Source organism: Tursiops truncatus, chromosome 8 (genome assembly GCF_011762595.2).
Source record: "Tursiops truncatus isolate mTurTru1 chromosome 8, mTurTru1.mat.Y, whole genome shotgun sequence".
Lineage (NCBI taxonomy): Eukaryota > Metazoa > Chordata > Mammalia > Artiodactyla > Delphinidae > Tursiops > Tursiops truncatus.
The window spans coordinates 98,560,342-98,583,370 of NC_047041.1; the positions used below are offsets into that span (position 1 = coordinate 98,560,342).

At 59.0% G+C, this 23,029-nt stretch overlaps 1 protein-coding gene across 25 annotated transcripts in view; it reads right to left on the minus strand.

Moving 5' to 3' along the window:
• Nucleotides 1-814: 814 nt before the first annotated feature.
• SYT7 (synaptotagmin 7) overlaps nucleotides 815-23,029 on the minus strand; it is a 66,480-nt gene continuing 44,265 nt past the window's right edge. For 19 of the 25 annotated variants that reach the window (XM_073809041.1, XM_073809043.1, XM_073809036.1 and 16 more), the window contains 7 exons: nucleotides 20,741-20,863; nucleotides 15,741-15,876; nucleotides 11,252-11,522; nucleotides 7,582-7,751; nucleotides 7,072-7,186; nucleotides 6,377-6,576; nucleotides 815-4,206 (listed from right to left, as the gene is read on the minus strand). In XM_073809041.1, coding sequence (XP_073665142.1) covers nucleotides 4,102-4,206; nucleotides 6,377-6,576; nucleotides 7,072-7,186; nucleotides 7,582-7,751; nucleotides 11,252-11,522; nucleotides 15,741-15,876; nucleotides 20,741-20,863 — 1,120 coding nt within the window. In that variant the 3' untranslated portion in view covers nucleotides 815-4,101. Of the gene's footprint in view, nucleotides 4,207-6,376; nucleotides 6,577-7,071; nucleotides 7,237-7,581; nucleotides 7,752-8,987; nucleotides 9,874-10,184; nucleotides 10,378-11,251; nucleotides 11,523-15,740; nucleotides 15,877-20,740; nucleotides 20,864-23,029 lie in introns of those variants that run through there. The other 6 variants (XM_073809047.1, XM_073809051.1, XM_073809050.1 and 3 more) reach the window with 3 other exon arrangements.

Consider the following 23,029-nt stretch of genomic DNA (forward strand, 5'->3'; position numbering starts at 1 on the left):
GACACACGACGACAGAGGGCACTCATTTCTGGTGTGCTTGCAACAGACGTAGCACCTTCCTTCTGAAGCACCCCGAGAGCTGCCAGGCCTCGGCTTCTCCTGGGCTATGTGTGGGAGGGAAGGGGAAAGGGCTGGGATGATTATTGCTCTTCTGTGGACGGAGTGAACTGACACCAGGAGGAAGGAACTAGCTTGCCCGGGGCCACGGTGTCTGGAGAAGGAAGACACTGGGGTCCAGCTTCCCAGGTCCTCAGGTTAGGACCGGCCTTGGGCGTTTTCGAGTTGGAGGGACTTTTGCAATCCTAAAGGATGAAACCAGAAAAGGATGGAGAGAAGCCACGGGTCCAGCCAACAGACCCAGAGCTTCGCAGGGAACAGAAGGAGGAGGACGAGCTGGCCTGAAACCACAGTGGCCCAGCCAGAGTTCAGGTGCTGGTGGGGAAGGTGGAGGGTCTCCCTTTGATTTGTCTGACCCGCCTTGGAGGGTGGTTCCCCTGGGAACTGAGGAAGGGGATGTCGGGCTGGGTGAGCTAGAGGGGCCCCCCTCAGGCCCCGAGGAGACTCCACTCCCAATAAGCCTTGCTTTAGGCCTGATCCAGGGGGTACGGCTGCTCCTCTGATTTCTGGGTAGCTGGTGGGCTCATACGCTCAACCTGAGGAGGGGCTGGAAGGGTCTCGTCACCCGTGAAGCCAAATCTCAAAGGTGACAGGTGAGGGGAGATGCAGCCCCAGGCTCCCCATCCCCTCACCCCACTGCTTCTTCCCCTGGAAGGAGAGGGAGAGCTAGGACCCACGGAGGAAACAGCCAAGGCCCTACTTTTTCACGATCCTTTATTAATCAGAACAGGCCTTGCCACAAAAAGCAGGGCCCATTCCCACAAAAATATGATTTTGCAAAGAGGAAATCTTGCTGGCTTAGAGGGTGCGTGTGGTGGAAAAATTTTGTATGATTCTTTTTTTCCTTTTTTTTTCTTCAGTTTTCCTTCATTTCTCTTCGCTGCACATTTTTTTTGTGATAGTGGGTTTTTGTTGTTGTTGTTGTTTTTATAAAACGCTTGCACTCAAGGACTCAAACACAGTACAAACAGCGACCACCAATCCCCACCCTTGGGACCCCAGAGGGGCTGGGGACTCTGGGGCTTCCCCTGGCTTTTTTTGTGGCTGTTTTCCTTGTCCCTTCCCTGGCGTCTGGCGCCGGTGGGCAGGTGCGGGGCCCTGGAGTAGGTGGAATTTGTACAGCAGTTATGTGGGGAGATGGTCACAAGAAGGGATACCTGAATAAGATAACGACTAAGTCTAGGGCGCCCACAAAGATGGCAGATGACCGCTCAGGAAGGGACCGGGGACACAGTGGAGAAGGGATAGATGGGCCCAGGCAGGCCTCAGCTATCCCTGGAGGCTCTGTGGGGGGAGGGGAAGGCGGGCCTTGCCTTCAGGCTACGGTAATAATACTTTACTCACGGGTAGCACCTTCAGAATCCTGCCTCCACCCCCAGGTCAGGTGACAGCGGCCTTACAACCTCCCCTATGAGGTAGGTGAAGTATTATTACCATCATTTTACAGATGGGGAAACTGAGGCCCCGGAAGTGTGGGTGATTTGTCCAAGGTCCTAGGATGGTGACAGGGCACGAGGGCCCTCCCCCCACCCTCAAGTTCCCCCTTTCCTTATTCTTCTATAGCCTTAGACCGCCCCCGCCCTCACCCCATACCACCCGCTGCTTCCCTTGCTAGCCCACCCTGCCCTTGGCCCACCACTTGCCACCCCTCCCCCGCGTCCCAGAGCTCAGGGTGCCCGTCGCGGTTGGAGAACCCCAGGCCCGGTTCATCGACGTGCCTGGGTGGGGTCAGATTTGGAACAGGCACGGCCTGGAGACGCTCTCTGTGTGTGATTGGCTAAGAGCTTCGGGACCGGGCTCGGAAAACGGGGATGCAGTTGCCCCGCCCACTCAATGCAAGTTGGTTCAGTCCCCGAGCGCTCTGTAGCAGACACCGGGGCCTGGGACTAGGCTCGCTCTCCCACCGGCCTCCGGCGCGGAGGGGCACAGGATTCCAGCGAGGGATGGAGGACGGCAGATCCCCTCCGCTTCTCAAAGCTTCCAACAACACCCTTTCTTCGCTTCCACTGTCTCCGGGGTCGCTGCCCTCCCGTCCCCGCTGGGGGCTGGTTCCCCAGCCTGTCCGATAAGGACCGTGCCGTTGGGGCAGACCCCCATTTTAAGCAAAGCTACAGTATGGAAAAATTGGGATTTACAAGGAATGTGGGTGACTATTTGCTTTACGTTAGCACTCTTCACTCTACGAAATGATTCACCTACTTCGTATGATATTCCTCTAGATCCGTGAGGTTAGGGAGTAGGGGCGGGGTGGGGGGAGTGAGATTCTAGGTAAGAAACTTTTGATACGGGCAGAGCTGTGAGCGTCTACCGCACAGAGCAGAACGCTCATCTCAAAGGGAAGTCTACTTAAGGAAGATGGTTCCCGACTGCCTATGCTTTTGCCGTGCCAAGTGGGGGACCCTTTCCAGAGTCTCCTTCCTGGGGTGTCAGACCCATCTGGGGTTGAACTGTGCTCCCAGACCTCGTCCACAGACTGTAGTGTCAGGGCGCCACCTCGCGGTGTGTGCCAGGAATGTCAGGCCCAGGCTCGCGGACCCCTGGATTTGAGGCTGTCACCGGCTGTCTTGCATCAATACCGGGACCGGCGTGGGGGTGAGTGGGCTTAAGCAGGGATCATCCCGAAATCTGCTGCGTCCAAGGGGATGCCAGTTCTCGTCTCTGCAGGAGCTGAGGCAGAGGAACCACAGCTTCTTTGTGTGGGGGCAACCCCAGAACTCACAGAAGCCTGGAATGTTCCCTGCTTCCTCTGCCGGAACTGAGAGGGGCAGAAGGAGCTGCTCTGAGGGACCAGGATCGGTGGGGAAGGTGAAAGGAAAGCCCTGGGGAAGGTCAGGTGATGGCAGATCAGAGACCACGACGGAATGAAAGGGAAGGTCTATGGGCACAGGGGATGGAGGGGTGGAGGCGTGTGGCTGGGGAGGTCTGCACAGAGACGAGGAAAGGGAAGGAAGCTGGAAGGCGTGGCAAACGTTGCCAGCGCGGCTGGGATACAACATCTGGGAAGGCTGAGGGTGCCTTTGGATGAGGGTGTCAGGGAAGAGAGCTAGTGGGGGCTTGGGACCCCTGAGACAGAAGGGAGCAGGGGAGTCCTGGTGGAATGTGATACACACAGGGGGTGCCTAATGTTCAAGAGACCAAATTGCTGGGGAAGGAGCTAGTGGAGTTTTGGGGAGGCGGGGTCGGGGAGGAGGAGGCAGCCCAGCTCTCAGCCCAGCTCCTGTCTGCCCCCTCTTCCCCACCCGCCCCCCTCCATCCCTGCCTCTCCTCCCCCCACCCCCCCAGCTTTGCGCATTGACTTCTCAGCGTCCAGCCCTACCTCACTTCACGAAAGCCTCTCTGCATCGTCTTCAGCACTGCGGGCCCCAGGGGAACAGGGAGCGAGTTCCCCCACCCGCACACACGCACACGTACACACACACGGTGGACACAAGACAAGTACACAGGGCTGCGGCTCCAGGACCCCGGAGCGGGCTATATACGATCCTCGGTAATCAGGGCCCAGCCGGCACCTGAAACTGCCCTGGAACACGCCTCTCTTGGTCGGGCCGGGGCCAAACGCCTCGACCTCCCCTCTCCTGGGCCCACGTTGCGGCCTGGGGAGGGGGTGGCCTTTCTCCACTCCAGGCACTGCCTTAAAGAAAACGGGGGACCGTGCCCACCTGGCGGGCCTCTGGAGGGATCTGCTCGTCTGCCCGTCTGGCTCTCGTGCTCCGCCCCCCACTTCTTTAGTATCGGCAAGTCAGGAAGGAAAGGGGCAAAGCAGGAAAATGGCCCCCAGAGCCCCTCCACCAGAGCTGGACCGGTGGGGAATGGGGCTGGTTCTCCCGAGAAATGGGGCTGGATTCCTGGGACCCCTCCCTGGCCCAGCCCTCAGGATCCTTCCCTCACCCATGGCAGGGGGGCCAGGCCAGGCATTGTGCATAAAGTGGTGAGGGCATGATGGGGACCCAGGCCCTTGGCCCCCTGGGCCTCCCGTGGCCCCATTCAGGCCTTCAGCTGGTGCCACTGAGCCACAGGCTGCCGGGGACGCGCAATCATGTCCTTCCAGTGTTTCACCTCCCCGGGCCCACTCTTCCAGGACAGGTAGATCTGGGGAGAAAGGGAAGAGGACGACATTAGTGGCACTCTCTGGGGCGTCACCCCTGTGTCATTGTGGAAACGGAGTGTCAATGGTGGTGACACTCCGTTTCCACAATGGCCTGTGATCATGGGGACCAAGGGGCTTCTGCCTGCAGTGACAACCTACCCCACAGAGGCCCCCTCTTTTCCTTGTTGTGCCTCCCCTCGGGAGCCTGGGCATGCCTGGCCCTTCCGAATTGGACTCCCAGACTCTTCTGTGGTTTGGGATTGATGGGGATGGAGGCAGTTCTCTCCCACATCCTTCCCTCCCCCACCTGTTGGGCACGGCCTATCTCTCCTTACTGACAATCACTCCCACCTCCTGGGCACTTACTACACACCAGACACTGAGCTAGGGACTTTATATACATAGATCATCAAATCCTTACCTGTGAGGCAGGTATGTTATTATCCCCATTTTACGGATGGAGAAACTAAGGTACAGAGAGACTGACCCATAGTCACAGGATTTATGAGTGGTGCAGAGGGATTTGAATCTAGGTCTTTTGGGCTCTATCCTATCGGCCCAAGCCCACCTGCCTCTGTGTTAGGGGCCTCACAGCCTCGGAGGGCTGTGTGCGTGATCCCCGGGCTGACACCAGCCTTGTGACTGACGATTAGCTAACAGCATAGGGCTCTCTAAGCCACCCAGACCAAAGTGAGAACAAACCCACCTCCACCTTGGTTCAGACAACAGAAGGTAGCACTGTTTCAAAGGGAGCTATAAGTGGTGTCCAGAGAATACCCAACTCCAAAAGGCTAAGCTTCAGAAGAGCTTAGAAATAGGATGGTTACTTGGCCTGAGCTCGTCAAGGAAGGGCTCAGCGGGTCCTGCTAAGAACACATAGTCCCGCTGGGGTGGAGGTGATGCTGTCCTGGAGTCCTGTCCCACTTGTGACCACAGGTCGGCAAGTCATACTCCCTGGGCCTTGCTAGATGGCAGGCAGGGCCAGCTCTCCTCTTCGGGGCCAGCTGCTTCTCTTCCACCCCCAGCAGCTAGGTTCTCCATTCCTATCTGTCTGAGAGGTGTCTCCACCTCGGCCCCCTTCCCTGTGGGCGCCCAGGTCGCCCCTTCCCACTTCCCTCATACAGGGCTGTGCCCTGGGTGATCCACGGTCTCCCCTCACTTGCTCCTGGCATCTACCCCTCCCCTCCTCCTGCCCTGATCACTGGCTTCCTGCACTGCTCCTGGTCAAACTTCCAAGCCTAAATGGACACACATGCCCTTACTAAGAACTCTTCAAAAACAACTTGCATTATGATAGTAGCTAACATATACATCCCAAGTTCTGTGCTAAGCCTCTCGCCTGTGTTATCTAATCCTCCCAGCACACTGTGAGGTTAGGATCGTCTTGCTCTCATTTCAAGAGGAGGAAATGAGACTCATAAAGGTTATGGCTGTTAAGAGGTGGACCTGGCACCTGGATCCAGGTAGGATGACTATCAGGAGCGTACCCTCCACACTAAGCCATAAACAGACACAGGAACAGACATGCATGCGTTCATGTCACAGAATCGCATCCCGCGGAAACTCAAGGCCAGGCATGGATTTGGGGTTAAAATAGGAGGAGAGGTCACTTTCCACAAGGAGAATGTCCACGTATCTCAGGCAATTCTTACGCCACCCTGTGAGGTGCTGTAGGGTTGGTATTAGCAGCTCCATTTACAAATGAGAACGCTGGAGCCCACAGAGGCAAGTGACTGGCCCAAGGTCGCTTGGGCAACTGACCTTGGGGAACCAAGATGAGGTGGGAACCAAAGCCAGGTCTTTGGAGCCTGACTACAGCTCTCAATACTTGCCTCACGCAGCTCACCCTCTACAGACGGGACGCTGGGTGACGTTGCTCCGATGTCCTTACCCTGTCAGAGGGTCCTGTCCAGAAAACCCTCTTCTGGGGATCCAGGGCACTTTTTCCTACCACCTCCTTCTTTCCCTGCTCTTCCAGCGGTCTGTCCTGAAGCGGTGGACCCACAGTAGGACACTTAGGGAGCATCTCGTCCAATCCTCTCATTTTGAGATGAAACGGAGGCCCTGACAGGGGCAGGGACTGACGCTCTCTCTCCTGCTGTCCAGCCCTGTGCTCGTCCACTACCCCGGCTGCTGCTTTGGAGAACAGACCCTTGCTGGGGGCCCCCCTACCTTGCCGATGACGTCGTTGCGGCTGAGCTTGTCCTTGTCCATGACGGTGATGACGATGGTTGTCTCCCTCAGCTTCTCCGTAGGGATGTCGAAGGCAAAGGACTCGTTGAAGATGGGGTTCAGGTTCCTCTTCATCGTCACCGTCTTCTTCTTCTCCACCCGCTTGTCCTTGTACATCAGCCACACCTTCACGTAAGGGTCTGGGGGACAGGTGGGGGAAAGGTCAGAGGAGCAGCGGGGGGAAGCTGGGGCTGCGTGATTTCCCCAGAGGGTGAGGAACGCCCTAAGGAAGGAGGAGGGGGGATCGGGGGGGTCAGCAGATGGAGGGGCCGCAAGGGGCCTCGGCCATCACCTAGCGCCCTTCCGTGAACACGAAGGAGAAGACTGAGAGGCCAGGTCTCACCCGAGGTCACGGACAAGTGGTGTCGGAGCTGGGACTAGAACCCAGGCCTCCCCACCGTCATGTTCGCTTTCCTCCTGATTCTGGGAAGGACAGTATCCAAGATGGCGCTGACCCTGAGGGTGCTCCGGAGACAGCGCCAGGGCTCTAGGGCAACGGAGCTGGGACTGGAGGTGGGGCACGGGGGACAAGGGTGAGGGCCACAGCCAGGACCCTGATGTCCACATGCAGTGAGACTCCCGTGCGCCAGAAGCTCCCCGGCCCGTCTGCCCTCTGCTGCGAGAACCGCCAGCACCTGACGTGCCCCCGATGTCCATGGCTTTGAGGTTCCGGGCTTTGATGATGTTCACGATGATAGAGTTGGCAGAGGGGTTGTAGCAGAGAGACAGGAGCAGCTCCCCTCGGCTCCCCTGGGAGGGACAAGTGGAGGGGTGAGGCTGGGCCACTCCTCTCAGCTCCCCTGGGAGGGAGAACAAGAGGGCTGTGGGGACAAGGGGAGCCCGCCCCCCCCGCCCCCCTCCCCGCCCCAGGACCCCTCCACTTGGACCTGGGTGCTTACCCGCCCCCTCTGTCTGTCACGGATGCACACCTGGTCTCCCCTCATCTGGCAGGTCTGGGCCCTGCTCCCCAGGTTCTTTATCACAGCCCAGCCTCCCCTGAGATTGTGGGTGGGAACTGCTCTGTCAGGCCCGCCCACCTGCCCTGCCCCACCCATAACCTTCCCAATTCGCTGAGCTTGTGAGGGGACTAGGACCGGGCCAGGATCTGCCAGCCTCCCAGCCAGGACCCGCAGGTGGGGCCTTACACTCCCATCGCTGCATGGCTTCAGATCCTTCCAGAAGGTCTGCATCTGGGTCAGGTCCACCTTGTTGAGGGGGATGGACACCTCCCCGATGGGGTCATTGCGGCTGAAGCGGTCGTAGTCCAGGACCTGGAGGTAGAGGATCCTCTGCACCACCTTCTCGTAGGGGAAACCTGGGAGACAGACAGCACAGGGGAAGAGCAGGACAGAGTGGCCACACGGGGCCGGGGCAGGGCAACGCTCCTGGGCAGGAAGGCCCCGGGAGGAAGGGGAGGGCTGGCCCTGTGTCTTCCTGCTGCCACCCCACCTGGGTGCAGCCAGCAACACCCACGTTCAGACCCTCCTGAAATGTTAGCAAGGACTGTCGTGGTCTCATCTGTCTCCCTTGACAGTTCTGTGAGGTGGACGGTATCTTGTCCATTTTACGGAGGAGGAAACTGAGGCTCCGATGGCTTAACTTACCTGCCCAAAGTCCCACAGCTAATCAAGAGCAGACTGGGACAATTCATTCACTGGTTCATCACGGGTCCATCTCGGCGACTGGGCAGTGGCCACCTTGCTCTCTGGGTAGCCCTGCCACTGCCAATCATCCTGAGACAAGCCTAGGCAAGTGGCCCTGCCTGAGATGGCCACAGCTGGCAGAAAGCGAGCCCCAGGAGGACTCAGGGCAGAGGGAAATGGCAAAGGCAAAGAAAAAGCAGTAGACGCCTGTCCTAGGACTCTGCGCTTCCCCTTCCTCCTCCTGCCGATGCACCAGCCAGTCCTCCTGTCCTTCCTCATCAGACCGGCAGCCGCCCCCGTCTCCACGGCTACCTCCCCATCCAAGCCGCCGGCACCTCTTGCCTAGATAGTTGCAAGAGTTTCCAAACAGCCCTCCCCGCTTGTGTACTTTCTCTTACAGCCCCTTTGCAACACGGCAGCCAGAGTGATCTTTTAAAAATAGAAATCACATTATGATGCTCTCCTGCCGAAAGCCTTTCAGAGGCTCCCAGTGCACTTAGAATAAAAGCCGTGCGCCTTGCCCTGGCTTCAGGGCCTTCCACAACTTGGCCCGCTGTCCTCTCCTTGCTCATCTTGTGACCGCTCTTCACTCAATGACGGAGCTCCAGCCACCCTGGCTTTTCCTGCCCCAGCCCCACCGTGCCCCGTCCTGGCCTATCCTCTTCCATCAGGTCTCAGCTTTCTTTCCTGACGTGCCAGATGGGGTCAGATCCCCTGTTTTATACACTAGCGCTTTCCTTTCGCAGCACTTATCTCAGGCTGTACTAGAGGTTTATGTCTCCATGAGTCTGACTCTCCCACTGGGCCAGCATTTCCAGGAAGGCATCTCTGTCCTCAGCCACCGGATCCCAGCATCTAACACTGTTTCTGGCACACAGTAGGCACTCGATTAAATATTTGTTAAGTGAATCAATAATTGAGCAAATGAATAAATGCCCACGAAAGGGCATGGAGTGTGCTGGGCTGGAGCAGGAGATGAGGCCAGAGCGGAGAGCCAGGGGAAGGAGCTTGGATGGGATGGTAGGTACAAGGGAGCCAGGGCAAGTCTGAAGCTGGAGTCACAGCCTTGGGAGGCTTAGTCAGAGGAGGGGCCGGCCTGGGGGGGGGCAGTGGGTGCAGGCCAGCCTGGAGGCCTGAGGTGCTGAGATCCTGAACCAGGGTGTGCGCAGGAAGAAGAGAGGATACTTACTACCTTAGCTCAACTGGTGGAGAAGATGAAGGGGGAGGAAGGGTTCTGGAGGATTCTCGCACCTTTTGCCAAAGACGCTAGAAGCACAGAGTTACCTCTCACCAGGGCAGGTGCACTGGAAGAGGAAATCCTATGTTCCTTCAGCCCCCAGACTCTGAATTCCTTCAGGGCCTCTTCCTTATATTGAGGGGGGCTATGGGCCGTGTCTTGCTCACCTTGGAGTACCCCAGGGACCTGTCCAGGTGACTTTTTTCTCTTTTTTTTTGCCACGCTGCATGGCTTGTGGGATCTTAGTTCCCTGACCAGGGATTGAACCCGGGTCCTTGGCAGTAAAAGCACGGAGTCGTAACCACTGGACTGCCAGGGAATTCCCCAGGTGACCGTTGGCATCCATTCAGGTAAAATGCATGAGGACAAGTGTTCTGGAAAGGTTGAAGGCTTCAAGAGGTCCCTGCGCCTGAGTCAGCTCTCTTCAACACCAGAGGAGGCAGTCTCCTATCTGGCAAACTCCTATTCATCCATCAGAACCCATCATGAATGGCCTCTCTTCTGGGAAATGGTTTTCAGCGCCACCAAGGGGAGTTTATATTGGGTTCTCGCAGCATCTGTCACACAATGTATGGCTTAATTATCTACACATCTGTGTCCTCCAAGGAATGCCTTGAGGGTCACAATGGTGCCTCATTCTTTTCTGTACCCCAAGTACCCAGGACAGTGCCCAGCCCATACTAGATGCTGGGTAAATGTCTGCAGAAGGGATCAGTGGATTGGGGCTCTGCCCATAAATTTCACCCCACCAGCTGGCTACATACACCTGCAGACAGACAGCCAAGCCTCTCACTGGTTGTGCCATCTCTAAACCTGTTCCCATGCAGAACTGAGGAGGGAAGAAACGAGCAAGCACTCACTAGCTCACCCTCAATGATTTATTTAGTGGGTGAGCTGGCTGTCACTGTGCCAGCTGAAGGGGTGAGATATCAAGTGGCCGGTACACCAGATGGGGAAGATTCCTGATTCCCTGGGGCACACACTGTAGGTTCTGAAGAGCCAGGGCACCAGGCAGTCGGCAGTTGGTGTTGTAGGGATTTATTCTCACTGGTTGAACACAGCTGTCAAGAAAGGGTAATGGTTTCTCTAAGTGGGGTCCAGGCACCCAAAGGGCCTGGGACAGAAATCACTCCCTGATCACGCACCCAGTTTCCTGGTTACCTTGACTCCTCAGAGACAAGAGATAAAGGTGGGCCTGCAGGAGAGAGGAAGGATATTTGCCTCTAGGACCCGGGGGCATGGCTCAGAGCTCTTGTTCCTGTGCATCTGGGGGGGCCTGTCCCGAATAGGGGGAGGGGTCAGAGAAGGGCAGCCGATGGAGTGTGTTTAACAAACTGGTATAAAGTGTTTTCTGGGTGTTGTAAGTGCTTTTACAATGCACTGAGTTGTTTAACCCTCACTAGTATCTTTATTTTACAGATGGGGAAACCATGGCCCAGAGAGGTTCAGGAACTTGCCTCTGGTCACACAGCTAGTAAGTGGCAGAGCTGAGATTCAAACTCAGGCAGCCTGGGCCATGGTAAGAGCCTGGGCTCTTACCCACTACACTACGGTCACTGCAGGTGCCCCACCTCTGGACCCTGCGGCTGCCTTCCTTCCTCCCTGCACGCCTGAGGATGGGTCCTTCCTGCACGCCTGAGGATGGGTCCTTCCACGCCTGAGGATGGGTCCTGTGTCCGGGCAGGGGCCCAGCTTTCCTCCTCGGCCTCTGGCTGTGATGCTGGTTCCACTCAGCCCTGTAACCTTATCCCAGCTGGACATGGTACGCAGCAGGTTAACCGGGCCGAGTTACTCGCCCGTGTGTGTCGGGACGCGCGTGTGCGCGCACCGGTACGTGTGCGTTTGTGCATGTGGTCACGTGGAGGGGGGAGGGTTGGGCGGGGGGTGGAGGAGGGGAAGAGGGGGACTCTGGGGGCAGGGGCAGTGCAGCCTCACCTTCAAAGAGGAAGGTCTCGTTCCAGTGGGGATTCAGGTTCTTCCGCTTCACCTTGGTCTCCAGCTTGTGCTTCTTGTCTGGCAGCAGGTAGATCTTGACGAAGGGGTCGCTGGTGCCGCTGAAGTCCTTGGCCGGCAGCTCCTGGGCCTTCATGATCTTCACGGTGAGCGTGGACTCCTGGAAGTTGTAGCCGACGCTGAACTGGATCCGGCCCAGGTTCTCTCGGCTGCAGCCCTCGTGGACCTCGTCCTCCTCAGAGCCTGGGGAGAGCTGGGGGCGGGGGAGAGGCAGGCAGCGCTGGGGAGGATTCTGCTTCCCTGAAGCCCCCTCTGCAGCCCAGCAGGGTTGGGAGGCCTCGCTGTGCCCAAGGCCGGTCCAGCCGCCTCCTCCCCCTGGTCACCACGCGGGGCTGGTGGTGGTACAGCCCACATTCAGATCTGGGTGAGGATGCTGAGGTGGAGGGCAGGTGCCCTGACCAGGGTCACACAGGGAGGGAGGGGCAGAGCCGGGACAGCCCCTGAACCCCAGAGCAGCGTGCACCCCACTTCCCAGCCTCTCAGAGCCCCGGGTCTGCTTCGCCTCCCCTGGTGCACCCTGGGACCCGCCCCCCACCCAGCCCCCTCCTCCATCTTTCCACTCTTCCAACAGCCCTGCAGGGTCCCCTGCGAAATACACCGACACAAAAACCTGGGCTACAAAACAGACGAGGGAGATTGTTCTCATCTCGAAAGAGTTTACCACGGTATTTCTTTAGAAAGCGACTCTGGGGTTCTGAGGATGATGTGATTTACAAAATGAGAGAGGCGAGTTTTCAGAAGCAACGTCTGTTTGTGTAAGGCAGGGACACTAAAAGTACAGATCCCCAGGCCCCATCCCTGGGGAGCCTCATTTGATGGGGCTGGGGTGGCCCTGGGCGGCAGAATTATGTAATAGGAGCCTCAGACGACAGTACTGCAAGCCAAGGCTGAGGACCACTGGAACGGAGGCTACACCTGCATTCAGCCCTCATCCCCCAGGGGTGGCACTGGAGCCGACCCAGCAACCGACAGACATGTGGGGCGTGGCATGGTGTCCCATTCCCAGGAGGATGTTGAAAAACTAGGAAGTAATTGGGCGGAGGGTCTCCCAGCCAAGTGTTTCCAGTTGTGGTTGCTCGTTGGGGACAGCTGGTTAGGTTTTAGAATCTTGCCCATCCCCCAGCCACCTGGTGGTTAATAGATACCTAATAAGGACCTACCGTATAGCACAGGGAACTCTACTCAGTACTCTGTAATGACCTATATGGGAAAAGAAGCTAAAAAAGAGTGGAGATATGTATACGTACAACTGATTCACTTTGCTGTACACCTGAAACTAACACAACACTGTAACTCAACTATACTCCAGTAAAAAAACAAAAAACGCTCCTGAGGTGATTGGGTAAGAGCCAGGGTAGGACTCAGGGTACCATATTTATGACAAAACTGCTGGTACCGGTTTGCTTTCTCTCCTTCCCCTGCAGGAGGCTTCTCTGTGCCCTCCCCCTTCATCCTGGAGAGGTGACCCCAGGCTCTGAAATACTAACTAATACAGACGATAAGAATGTGTATAGTGTGCACCAACCGCGGGGGAAGACTCTTACATCACCTCTTCTTACTGAATCCTGACAACAGCCGGGAGAGGCAGCTATCACCACTCTCTAGCTGAGGAGACTGGCTCAGAGAGGTTAAGTCACACGTCCAAGATTGCACAGCAGTATGGACTCTCTCGGACTTGAAAGTCCACTCTTTCCACCAAAACAGGCCCACATCCCAAGGCATTCTGAGACTTCCTCCTGCAAGCCAGTGAGGACTCAACTGCCCTAGGCGAGGAGGATGCAAATCACACTAACGGTAGTAACTACCCTGCTCCTTGTACTGTATGCTTTGCCCTCCTCTACTCCCTACAACATCCTGATGAGGCAGGCACTACCATGCTCCAACTTGGTTGGGGGCACAGAGAGATTACTGCCTCAAGTCGCCTGTGACTAAGAGATGAGCCCGGAGTTCGAACCCAAGTCAGCACCCAGCCATCACGAGTGCCCTTCCAGCTGCCTTCACTCTCACACTCAGATCTGAGGCTTCACTAGCCACACCCCGGGTCCTGCCTGGAGGTGGAAGGGGGGCTGAGCTGCCTCCCTTGCTGTTCTCACAGTGGAAGCGGGTCCCTCAAGCCCTGCCCCTTGGCGGGATCCAGGCAGCCCTGCAAGCTCCACCCAGGCCTGCTGAGAATCTGGCTTCCCGACCCAGATCCGGTTTTCCCCTGGCGCTCCTTCCTTCTCCTCCTACCAGTCCCACTCCCTTTTAACCTCAGTTTTTGCATCTGTAGAATGGGACCATGAGACACACCTATGTTACGGGGTTCCAGGGAAGGTTAAGGGGGGGTTTACATCACTTTCGTGGTCCTGCTCTGTGGCCCGGCACCTGCCACTGCTGGCCATGGACTGAGAGCCTGGGCATGCAGTCCCTGCCACGACCACTTGCCCCTCCACATTCCTTCTAAAGTTGGGGTGGAGACCCTGGTGACTGGAGCCCAGGTGGGATCTTGGTTCCCAAACAAGGTAGTCTTGGATGAGAGGCCCAAGCTGGGCCAGTGGACTTCACCTCAGAAGTGGGCAGTGGCTCTGTGCCCACCCCCAGCCTTCCCAAACCACAGCCCTGAGTCTTAATTAACCAGCTGGGGTGGGGCCTCGATCTGTTTCCACGGCAACCAGGCTAGCCCCCCCCCCCACCACCAAGGGCTGGAGGAGGTGCTGCCTGAGCCCCAGCTCTGGCAGAAGTAAGCAGGGCAGGAGTAACTCAGATGGGGATGCAGCCCAGACTCCTCTCTGACCCTGTCCCCTTGGTCCCTTTGTCTGTAAGGCTGCGGGTGCCCGACTCCTGTTTCTCCACGCCTGGGGCAGGGAGTTCAGCCGATGGTTTACTTCTGCCCTGTTCATCTTCATCATCACTATTAATGCCAGTGACCCAGCTTTGGCCTAGGGCTAGGCAATTAGACCCTGCCTGCCCACCTCTGAGCATGTGCTGAGCACGTGAGAGGGCGCTGGGGCCTGCACTTCCTCCTTCTGCCTGCGGCTCTTCCCCCCCGCCCCCAACCGGGGGCAGCAAGGGGTAGGCAAGCTGGCTGGGAAAGGGCCGTCCCTTCTGGGAACCTGGCTACCGGGAAGCTGTAGCCAATTAAGAGGCTGCACAGAGAGGCAGGATGGACTGTGGCGATGGCCCGTCCAGAGGAGAGGGTGGCTGGGCTGATCTACATGGATGGGGGAAGACAGACAGGAGGCGGTGCAGGACCAGGCACTCAGGGCCCAGGGGGCAGGGAGAGGGGAGAGGTGGGGAGGCCCAAGGGAGACCAGATCTGGAACGTGGAAAATCTGATGCTCTAATCTGCATGCGAGAGAAACGCAGATTTGGGGGCCCGTAGCAGGCTTGCTGACTGGGAATCTGCATTTTAACAGCTCCCCCAGTGATTCGTGTGCCTATCACAATTTGAGAGGCGCTGGGCTAGAAAAGAAGAGTGTGGATGGATGGTTAGAGCTGGCCGAGCCCTGAATGGCAGGAGGGTGGGGCCTGGGGGCTCCGGGGGCCCCGGGGAGGCTGGGGGCTGCGATGTCAGAGCAGTGGGCAAGGGGCCTCTGAACTGAACGACGTCAGGTCTGGCGAGGGCCTGAGAGCCCACCGAGCCCCCTTCCCTCCCTCTTTGGGAGGAAGGGGGGAGACAGGGAGGAGGGAAGGGGGAAGAGGAAGCGGGGCCCAGGTCCCAGTAGGAACCTAGCAGGCACCGGGTTCCCACCCTCACGTCCTCGCCCAGCCTTCCTGGAAACTCTGGGCTGCCAAGCTTGTGACTGACTCCCGCCTGAAATCTCCAGCTGCCAGATCACAGTGTGCTCTATCGCCCTGGGGCCTTGGTCCCTCCAGGAGCTCTTTGGAAAGTACAGATGAGGCAAACGGCTGTGACTCACTGCTGCCACCAGGGGGCGCCATGTGAAGCCACAACCTCTCCCGTGGTGAAAACACCCCAGATCCATAAGACAGGGATCCCGGGAGGCTGGGGTGTGGACAGGAGAACCCCAGCACAGCTGTTCCCTCATAGGAACTAGGACCAGAGGGGTTCTGCTCTCCTGTTCTCTTTGGGCCTCAGCTGGCTCCCCAGCCATGGGGATTGGGGATGGTCCCTGGGATGGGGATATGAGACCCGCTCCACGGGGAGCGCCACCCGAGACCGCTACTCAGTGGGATGCCACCCCAAGAGAGGGGACACCTTCCGCCTCCAAGCCCTCGCTCCCCTAGCCTTTCCTTCTAGGATCACATCGCAGATTTCTTGGGCCCCTGCTCAATCCAGAGACTGGAGGAGGGTGGGAATTCTTAGTCTCTCTTGACAGAGGACCATGCTGGTTCCCCTGCGTGACTCCCACGCTGTCACCGATCTCCACGCCTGCCCCTCCCCCGGCCCCGGGCCTCCTGCCCGTCTCACCATGAGCATCTCACTGGTGAGGGAGTTGACGAGATCCGAGACGGAGGAGTGAGGCTCGGTCCGGCGGTCAGACTCATCGTGGGGCGTCTGGCCCGGCACTGGGGCTGTGTTCACTGCCTTCCCTCCGGTAGGCAACCTGGGGGTGGGAGGAATCCGAATGAGCATGGACCTAGAGGCGGGCTGGGCTGGGCGCCACGGGTCTGGGTGGCAGCAGAGCCTCCTGAGACCCAAGTCGCTGCCACCTCCTGCGGGCCAGCAGGAGCTACGCTTTTGTCCATGGGGGCAGGGCCGTCCCCCTCGCCTCTGCCCCAGCGCGATCCGGCTTTGACTTCCCCGGCAGGTGCCTTTTCGGCCAGTGTTCCCACTCCTGCTGTTCCCCAGAAAATCCCCTACCCTTCAGCCCCTGCTTGCATGGTGGTCTCTGAGCATCCTCCCTCCCCAGAGGCTCCATCCATCCCTGCTTGCCCCAGCCTGGGAGGCCGGCGGGGAGGCTCCCAAGACGGCGTGTCCTCTCTCCGTGTCATTACCCTAGGCAAACACGCCCAGGGCACCTGTCTCCTGGAGGCCCCACCTGTTTGCTCAGGCTCAGCGGGAACACAGGTGCCCTTTAGACACGAGACTGACCAGGTGAGCTCAGGACCACTGTCCGTACAGCTCTGTCCAATAGAACTTTCTATGTCCACCCATGGTTATTGAGCATTTGAAATGTGGCCAGTATGACTGAGAACTGAATTTTCACGGTTGTTTGACTTAAACTAATTTAGATTTAAATAGTCGCCTATTGGACAGGGCAAATCTACACCCCCTTGCCCAAACCCGACCCTTCTCCCACTCCGAGGGCTACATGTTTGATAAGGCTCTCGCCCAGGGTCAGAGAAAGACAGGGTCCCACCGAAAAACCCCAGATCTGACGGCTCCACTCCAGGCCTTGTGTGCACCCCGGCTCCACACTGCCCCCGGCAAGCTGGGCTTTCTGGCCCAGAGGCTGGGTGGTGAGCCCAGTCTCCGTCTAGCTGGGGTTCAGGAAGGGGGCATTAAAAGCCTGCCCAGGGACCAGGCTGGAACACCCCATGAGGAGGAGAGATGGGGGCAGGCAGCGAGGAAGACGGGGTGATGGGAGCACAGGGCTCGAGATGGGCTACAATAGAACAGCTTCGAGAGTACCAGAGCCACAGACTCAGACACACACACAGGCTGGACACAAGCCGTGGCCCTCGGAATGGACCAGCCGCCAGCACACGGTTGACTACGACAGGCAGACAGACATGCACAGGATATGCCAGGCCCTGGAGGAGAGACACCAGGACCCAACAGCAGGGTGTGCACACGCTCACACACACACACACACACACACACACACACACACACACATACACACACGAGTGCACACAAGCCTGACAGACACCCAGGGCAACACGGAGAGAATGGCAGGGGCAACCAGGCAGGTCAACCAGAGCAGCAAGATGACAGACATACAGCGATGTGCACACTTAGATCCTGAGAGGACACACATTCAGGGAGGCCCCGGCATGCCAAGGTGCGCATGTGAATTGGGAAACGCTGAAACAAAAAAGCAGGGAGCGGTTTCGGGGACAGACGCTCTGAGAATCAGAGGCACGGCGCACCTGCTGTGAGGGCCTGGCCTTGCCCGAACGACACGGAAACGCCCCATCCCACCCGGGAGGCGCGGGGCGCCCTCCCAGAGGTGCGGCCAGAGCAGAGCACACGCACATATACACACACGGACACGTGCTCACACAGACAGGCACGGGGAGGAGGAGACTGAAATAGCTGGAGAGGTAAAGTCAGGTTAAAAATAGAGTGGGAGAGGAGGAGAGAGCCGAGATTGACTGCTGAAGGTATGAGAAAGTCGGAGTTATTTTGGCCACACCACAGCGTCAGCACAGCTGCAAAGCAGCCTGGGAAGAGATGGTCAGCGCCACTGAAGCTATCGGAGGTCACAGGACAGAAAGGGACAGAGAGACAGGAGCACAGAGGCAGAGGGAGAGGCGGAGGGCCCGTCACTGGCCCAGGGACATCCCTGCGAGGAGCAGATGGGAGGAAGGAGACCGGGAGGGAGGGGGAGAGAGAGAGGCCGAGAAAGGTTAGTCGGAGGCGAGTGAAGAGGCTGCGGGGCGACGAGGGGACAAGGAGGAGAGTAGAGGCAGAGAGGAGGCGGGGGACACACACCGGGACAGAAGAAACATGGTGGCTTCGGAGCGAGGGCAGCGTGGGGGTGGCCAGGTCCCGCCCGGCCCCGCCCCCGACTCCGGTGGGGGTGGGGCCACGGGGGAAACCATTCGGATCCCAAGGAGCAAGGGTGAGCGGGTGGCTGAGAGCATGAGGTGCGCATGGGTGCAGGACAGCATGGGCGAGGTGGAGCGGGCACAGCAGGGCGTGGGAGCCAGGGGCGGCCTTGGCCTCCTTCCCTCCCTCCTGGGCCCAGCAGCATTCCGAAGTTATTGGGGCCCCGGCGCTGAGGCCCAGGGGCTTGGGGGATCCTGGATGCGGGGCTTCAGGGCCACCAAGGACCCTGGGAGTGGGGGGCAGCGACTTGCTAGATGCACCCCACCTTGCTTGGGACCTGGAGTGGCCACTCCTCCTCCCAGGGCCCTCCTGTCTCCCAGGAGCCTGCTGCTAACAGACCTCGGGGGCAGAATGTCCTCCCCAACACAACAGCCAAGGGCCACCCACCCGTTACCCCGGTGACATCCGGCCAAGGGGTCAGCTGGGTGGAGAAGGGGGCACTGGGGCCGAAGGGCAGACCCTGGGTCTGGAGGCAGAAGCTGAGGAGGAAGGGACAGCTGGCCCAGGCCCACCATTCCAAGATTCATGCAGCCAGGAACCCAGAGGGGTGGAGCCCTAAAGCGCCTTGTGGGTGGTGCTAACGCCAAGCTTGGGGATGGGAGAGTGCCGGGCAGGAAGCACCCTTGCAGTGGCCGATCACCTGGGAAACCCCCCAAGAGCCTCGAGAAATGAGCTTCCAGGATGGGGAGGGCGTGACCGGGTGGGAATGGCCTGTGTCCACTGGGAAAGTCGGGCTGGGTTGGGGCGTGGGCCCAGGGCCTCCAGCTCCACACCCACCTTTCCCAGGGAGGCAGGGGACGACTGATGTAATGATCAGAAGGGGTGAGTGTGCTACATGGAGTGAGACCTAAGTGGCGAGGAGGTAAAAACAGGCTGTGGGTGAAAATGGAGCCAGTTCATGGGTTAACACATGGGTGACATGAAATCTCGTTTCCAGCCTGCATCTGCTCCCTCACGCTTCACACCCTTCTCGACAAGGCGGTCCTTAGCAGGTTTTCAGAGGGCTGCAGCCCTGCTCCTGCAGCCTCTGGCCCATGGCCCCTGGCCCTCTGGCCCGCCTGCAGCCCAGCTCTGAGCCCTGAGCTCAGGAAGCCAGGACCCCGGTGGCTCCAGGGGGTTGGAGGTGACAGACTCCGTTCCTCCCGCACCCCAGGACTTGGGCTCAGGGTGTGACACCATCTGTACCACCGAGTGAAAGAGCTGGTCCCACTCTCCCCTCCCACTCTCTGGGGACTTCTGGCTTTGTCCACCATAGACATGCAACTGGGAACTCGGGATGGGAAGAAAATAAGAGAGTTGGTTTCCAGAAGCCACCAGACGGACAGGCAAGTCAGCTAACTTGGCCTGTCCTCCCCTAACACACAGGCCCCTGGCAGCAGCCCGGGACAGTCCCTTCCTGCACCTTCAGGACTCTTAATAAGCAGGCGTCAGGGTCTCCGCCTGGCTGACAGGCTCTGACAAGCGCCCCAGTCCGAGGGTCTGCTCCCTCATTAGAGGCTTAGCATGTCCGAGCTCGAAGGGGTCACCCTGTCCAATCCTTCATTGGACAGGTGAGGAAACAGAGGCCCAGAGAAGGGCTGTGACTTGCCCAAAGTTGCAGAACGAGGCTCTGGTAGCAGAGCAACGAGGAGGCAACCTGGCTGCCAGGCCACACTCTCCTGTGGGCCTTTTCTGATGAAAAGCACACCTGGCCAAGGTGATGAGGCCTCCTCCCACGATCACAGGTGTGTGGCTGGCCCAGCCCAAGGCCAGGTGGGAGAAAGCGGCCAGACCAGGTGCAGGATCATCCCACCTTAGTGATGCTGCCTGAACCCTGGGACCTCTGATCTTTCCCCGTCCCCTTCTCCGTGAGAGCGCTTCTAACGGGGGCCTCCGAAGATGCCTCCCTGCATTCCTGGTGGCCGGGGCCACGATGGTTGGATGCCCAGGCCTCGGCTCAGCCTGTGCTGTGGTCACACAGGCTACCCCTGAGGGCCAGCAGCAGGGTTCCCGGTGACAGAGGGCCTGACCAGCACCTGCCGGCTGCTCTCACCCCCCCACCCCCTATCCCATTTCCTCCTCCTGGTACCTTGGGCTCAGGGGCTGCCTTTCTGGTCACCAGGCCTCTCCCAGGCCCCAGACCCTTCCCACCAGGGGCTCCTCTTCCATCAGCCGAGAGCAGCCGTATCACATCTCTGCAGGTGTGTGTGTGTGTGTGTGTGTGTGTGTGTGTGTGTGTGTGTGTCCGTGTGTCCATCACCCCAGCGGGACCTCCAGGCAAGAGGGAGGTTGAGGTGGCGGGGATGAGGGAGAACAGGCTGGCGCCCCTTCCCTAACATCCCCGCCGCCCACCAACCACCGGAGAAACTGGGATTTCTGGGTCGGGGTGGGGCAGAGATGAAAGATGAGGGTGCAGCAGAGGGGAGCCAAGCGGGAAGATGGGGCAGAAAGGCTGGCTTGCTCCGGGCGAGGGCAGGCATGCCCGGGGAGCAGGCTTGATCCAGAATGGCCCCAGGACAGCCACACGGGCCTCAGACCCGAGGGACACCACCAGGGTGGCCTGTGTGAGGGCACCGGCTGGGGAGGGGGCTGTCCTGCTCCAGCATCCGCTGAAGGCGCCGCCGCCTCGTCCAGCAACCGGCGGTCGAGGCTGGTGGCCTCTCCACGCCTCCTTCTCTGCTGCCGCCGCCGCAGGCCCTCGCCTGTGCTCGTACCTCTTGTCCCCCTGAGCGTTCTGGTTCTGCTGGGTTCCTGGGTTTTGCAGGTCAGGGATATTGGCAAAGTCATCCTGTTCCGAAAGCCCTAAGACCAAGGATAGCACCACCATCCGGCCTTCCCTGCCAGGGGTGGGCAGCCCACCAGCCAGGGTGAAAGGAGGAGGCCCCAGGGGTGGAGGCGGGGAGGGGAAGGAGAGAGAGACAGAGACAGAGACAGAGACAAAGAGAGAGAAGAAACAAGTGTAAGAAACTGGCCCTGCAGAAGAGAAACCAAACTTCAGCACTGTCAACAGTTGTAGAGCAGAGCAGGAGGCAGCAGGGGTGAGGGGAGGTGTCCACGGCCTGAGACCCAGCTAGCCGCGGGGAAGGGGCTGGGCAGAGGCCTGCGAGGTGGCCCGCGACCGGGACGTCCCCAGGAAACACACGGGGAAGGCTGCGGGGAGTGGGGCCCAGGCCCTGGGACATGGTCCCTTTCCAAGGTTGGTTCACCTCTGGCTGAACAAAGGCCAGGGGCTACTCGCTCAGACCATCTGGGCCGCTGGGAGAAGAGGGAGGGCTGCACTGCCATCTTGCTTGGGGGCCGCGCGGGTGGGTTTGGGCTCCCAGGCGGGAGGTTCTCAGAAGGTTTGGAAATCCAATGGGCACTGCACCCAGTTAAGCCCCTCATAAAGACATCTCTGGGTCCTTTGGTCAGCCAGTGTGCTTGATGCCAGGAGGGGGGTCTCAGGAGCTCCCTCCCCCAGGTCCCTGGACACATGGCCCGTTGGAGGAGAATGCGAGTCTCTTCCGGCGTATGGCGTGCTGGCCGTCGCGGGTCTTCTCCTGCGTCCCCCTTCCTGGAGATCCGGGGAGTAACCACCGAGGCTTTTGGGGCCAGTTCAGGGGCCTCTCCTTAGAGAAGTCATCAAAAGGCAAAGGTGGGGGCTTCCCTGGTGGCGCAGTGGTTGAGAGTCCGCCTGCCGATGCAGGGGACATGGGTTCGTGCCCCGGTCCGGGAGGATCCCACCTGCCGCGGAGCGGCTGGGCCCGTGAGCCATGGCCGCTGAGCCTGCGCATCCGGAGCCTGTGCTCCACAACGGGAGAGGCTGCAACAGTGAGAGGCCCGCGTACCGCCAAAAAAAAAAAAAAAAAAAAAAAAAAAGGCAAAGGCGGAGAGAGAGAAAGTGCAGAAGGCTGGCAAGGTCTGGAGACGTCCCGGGAGGACTCGAGGTAGCCTGTGTCTGCGGTGAGGACAGTCTGGAGGAGGCTGGAGGGATCCTGCTCTGAGGGAGGCTCAGTCCAGGTGGACGTGGAGTCGCCATGTGGGCAGCAGTGTGCGGCCGGAGGTCAAGGTGAGACGTCTCTAGTGTGAGGCTCTGTCGGAGAACCGCTGGGCAACTGCAGGGCTGCCTGCACTTTCCGGGGGTGAAAAGTGACCCTCTGCCTCTCAAAACCATCTGAGTTGGTGGGTGTTTTCTGGGTGCTTTGCTGAGCTCCTCCAGTGTTGAGCTCTCATCTGAACAAGGGGAGAGGGGATTCTTGGATGGGGCAGACATGAAAGCATGTCTCAGGAAGGGCCAAGGGAGAGATGGTAAGCCTGATGGAAGGTTCTGGAAGGTGGGAGATCCTGGGTTAGGAAGTCTACGACTTCAACCACCATCCAAGAGGGCGAGGTTCAGAGAGGAACCGCTGGCTACGGCTGTTTTCCAGAGAAGTTGTCAAAAAGGGAACTCTACCTTGAGAAGTGACAAGCGAGGGGAGGGGCGGAGGTCCGGGGGTCTTGGAAAATGGGAGATGGCCGTGGGGGCCGAGGAGGGGCCGAAGCTAGGTGGACGCTGCCCCGTCTTTGCATCTTTCTCCTGGGCACGGTTGCTCCAGGCTGACACTTGCAGCCGCATCTAACTTTCGGGAAACAACTCCCCCCTTCCCTCAGGACGAATCCTCATTTTCTTTGTTCCCTGCCCACCGGTACTGTTTCAGATTTGGTAAAATTCCATCTGGCTCCTCGGGAGCTGGTTGTGCTGGGGGAAGGCAAACCCGACGGAAGCAGCAGGTTTTCCCCTGGTTAATTCATTTTCCGGATATTCCTTGTGCTCTTCTTAAAGACAAAACGGCTCCTCTGCGTAAGTCCCCGATCTGTCGTTCTCCGTGGCATCACGGGGCGCAGGGGCGAGAATGAAGGGCGAGAGTTGGAGATTTGGGGGAGAAGCTAGTGGGGTTGGGAGGCGCCACATCCACGAAGCAGGAGGAATGCCTTCTCCCTGCAAAGGGGGGTGGGATCCCGGGGGCGCCCGGTTAGCCTTCTCG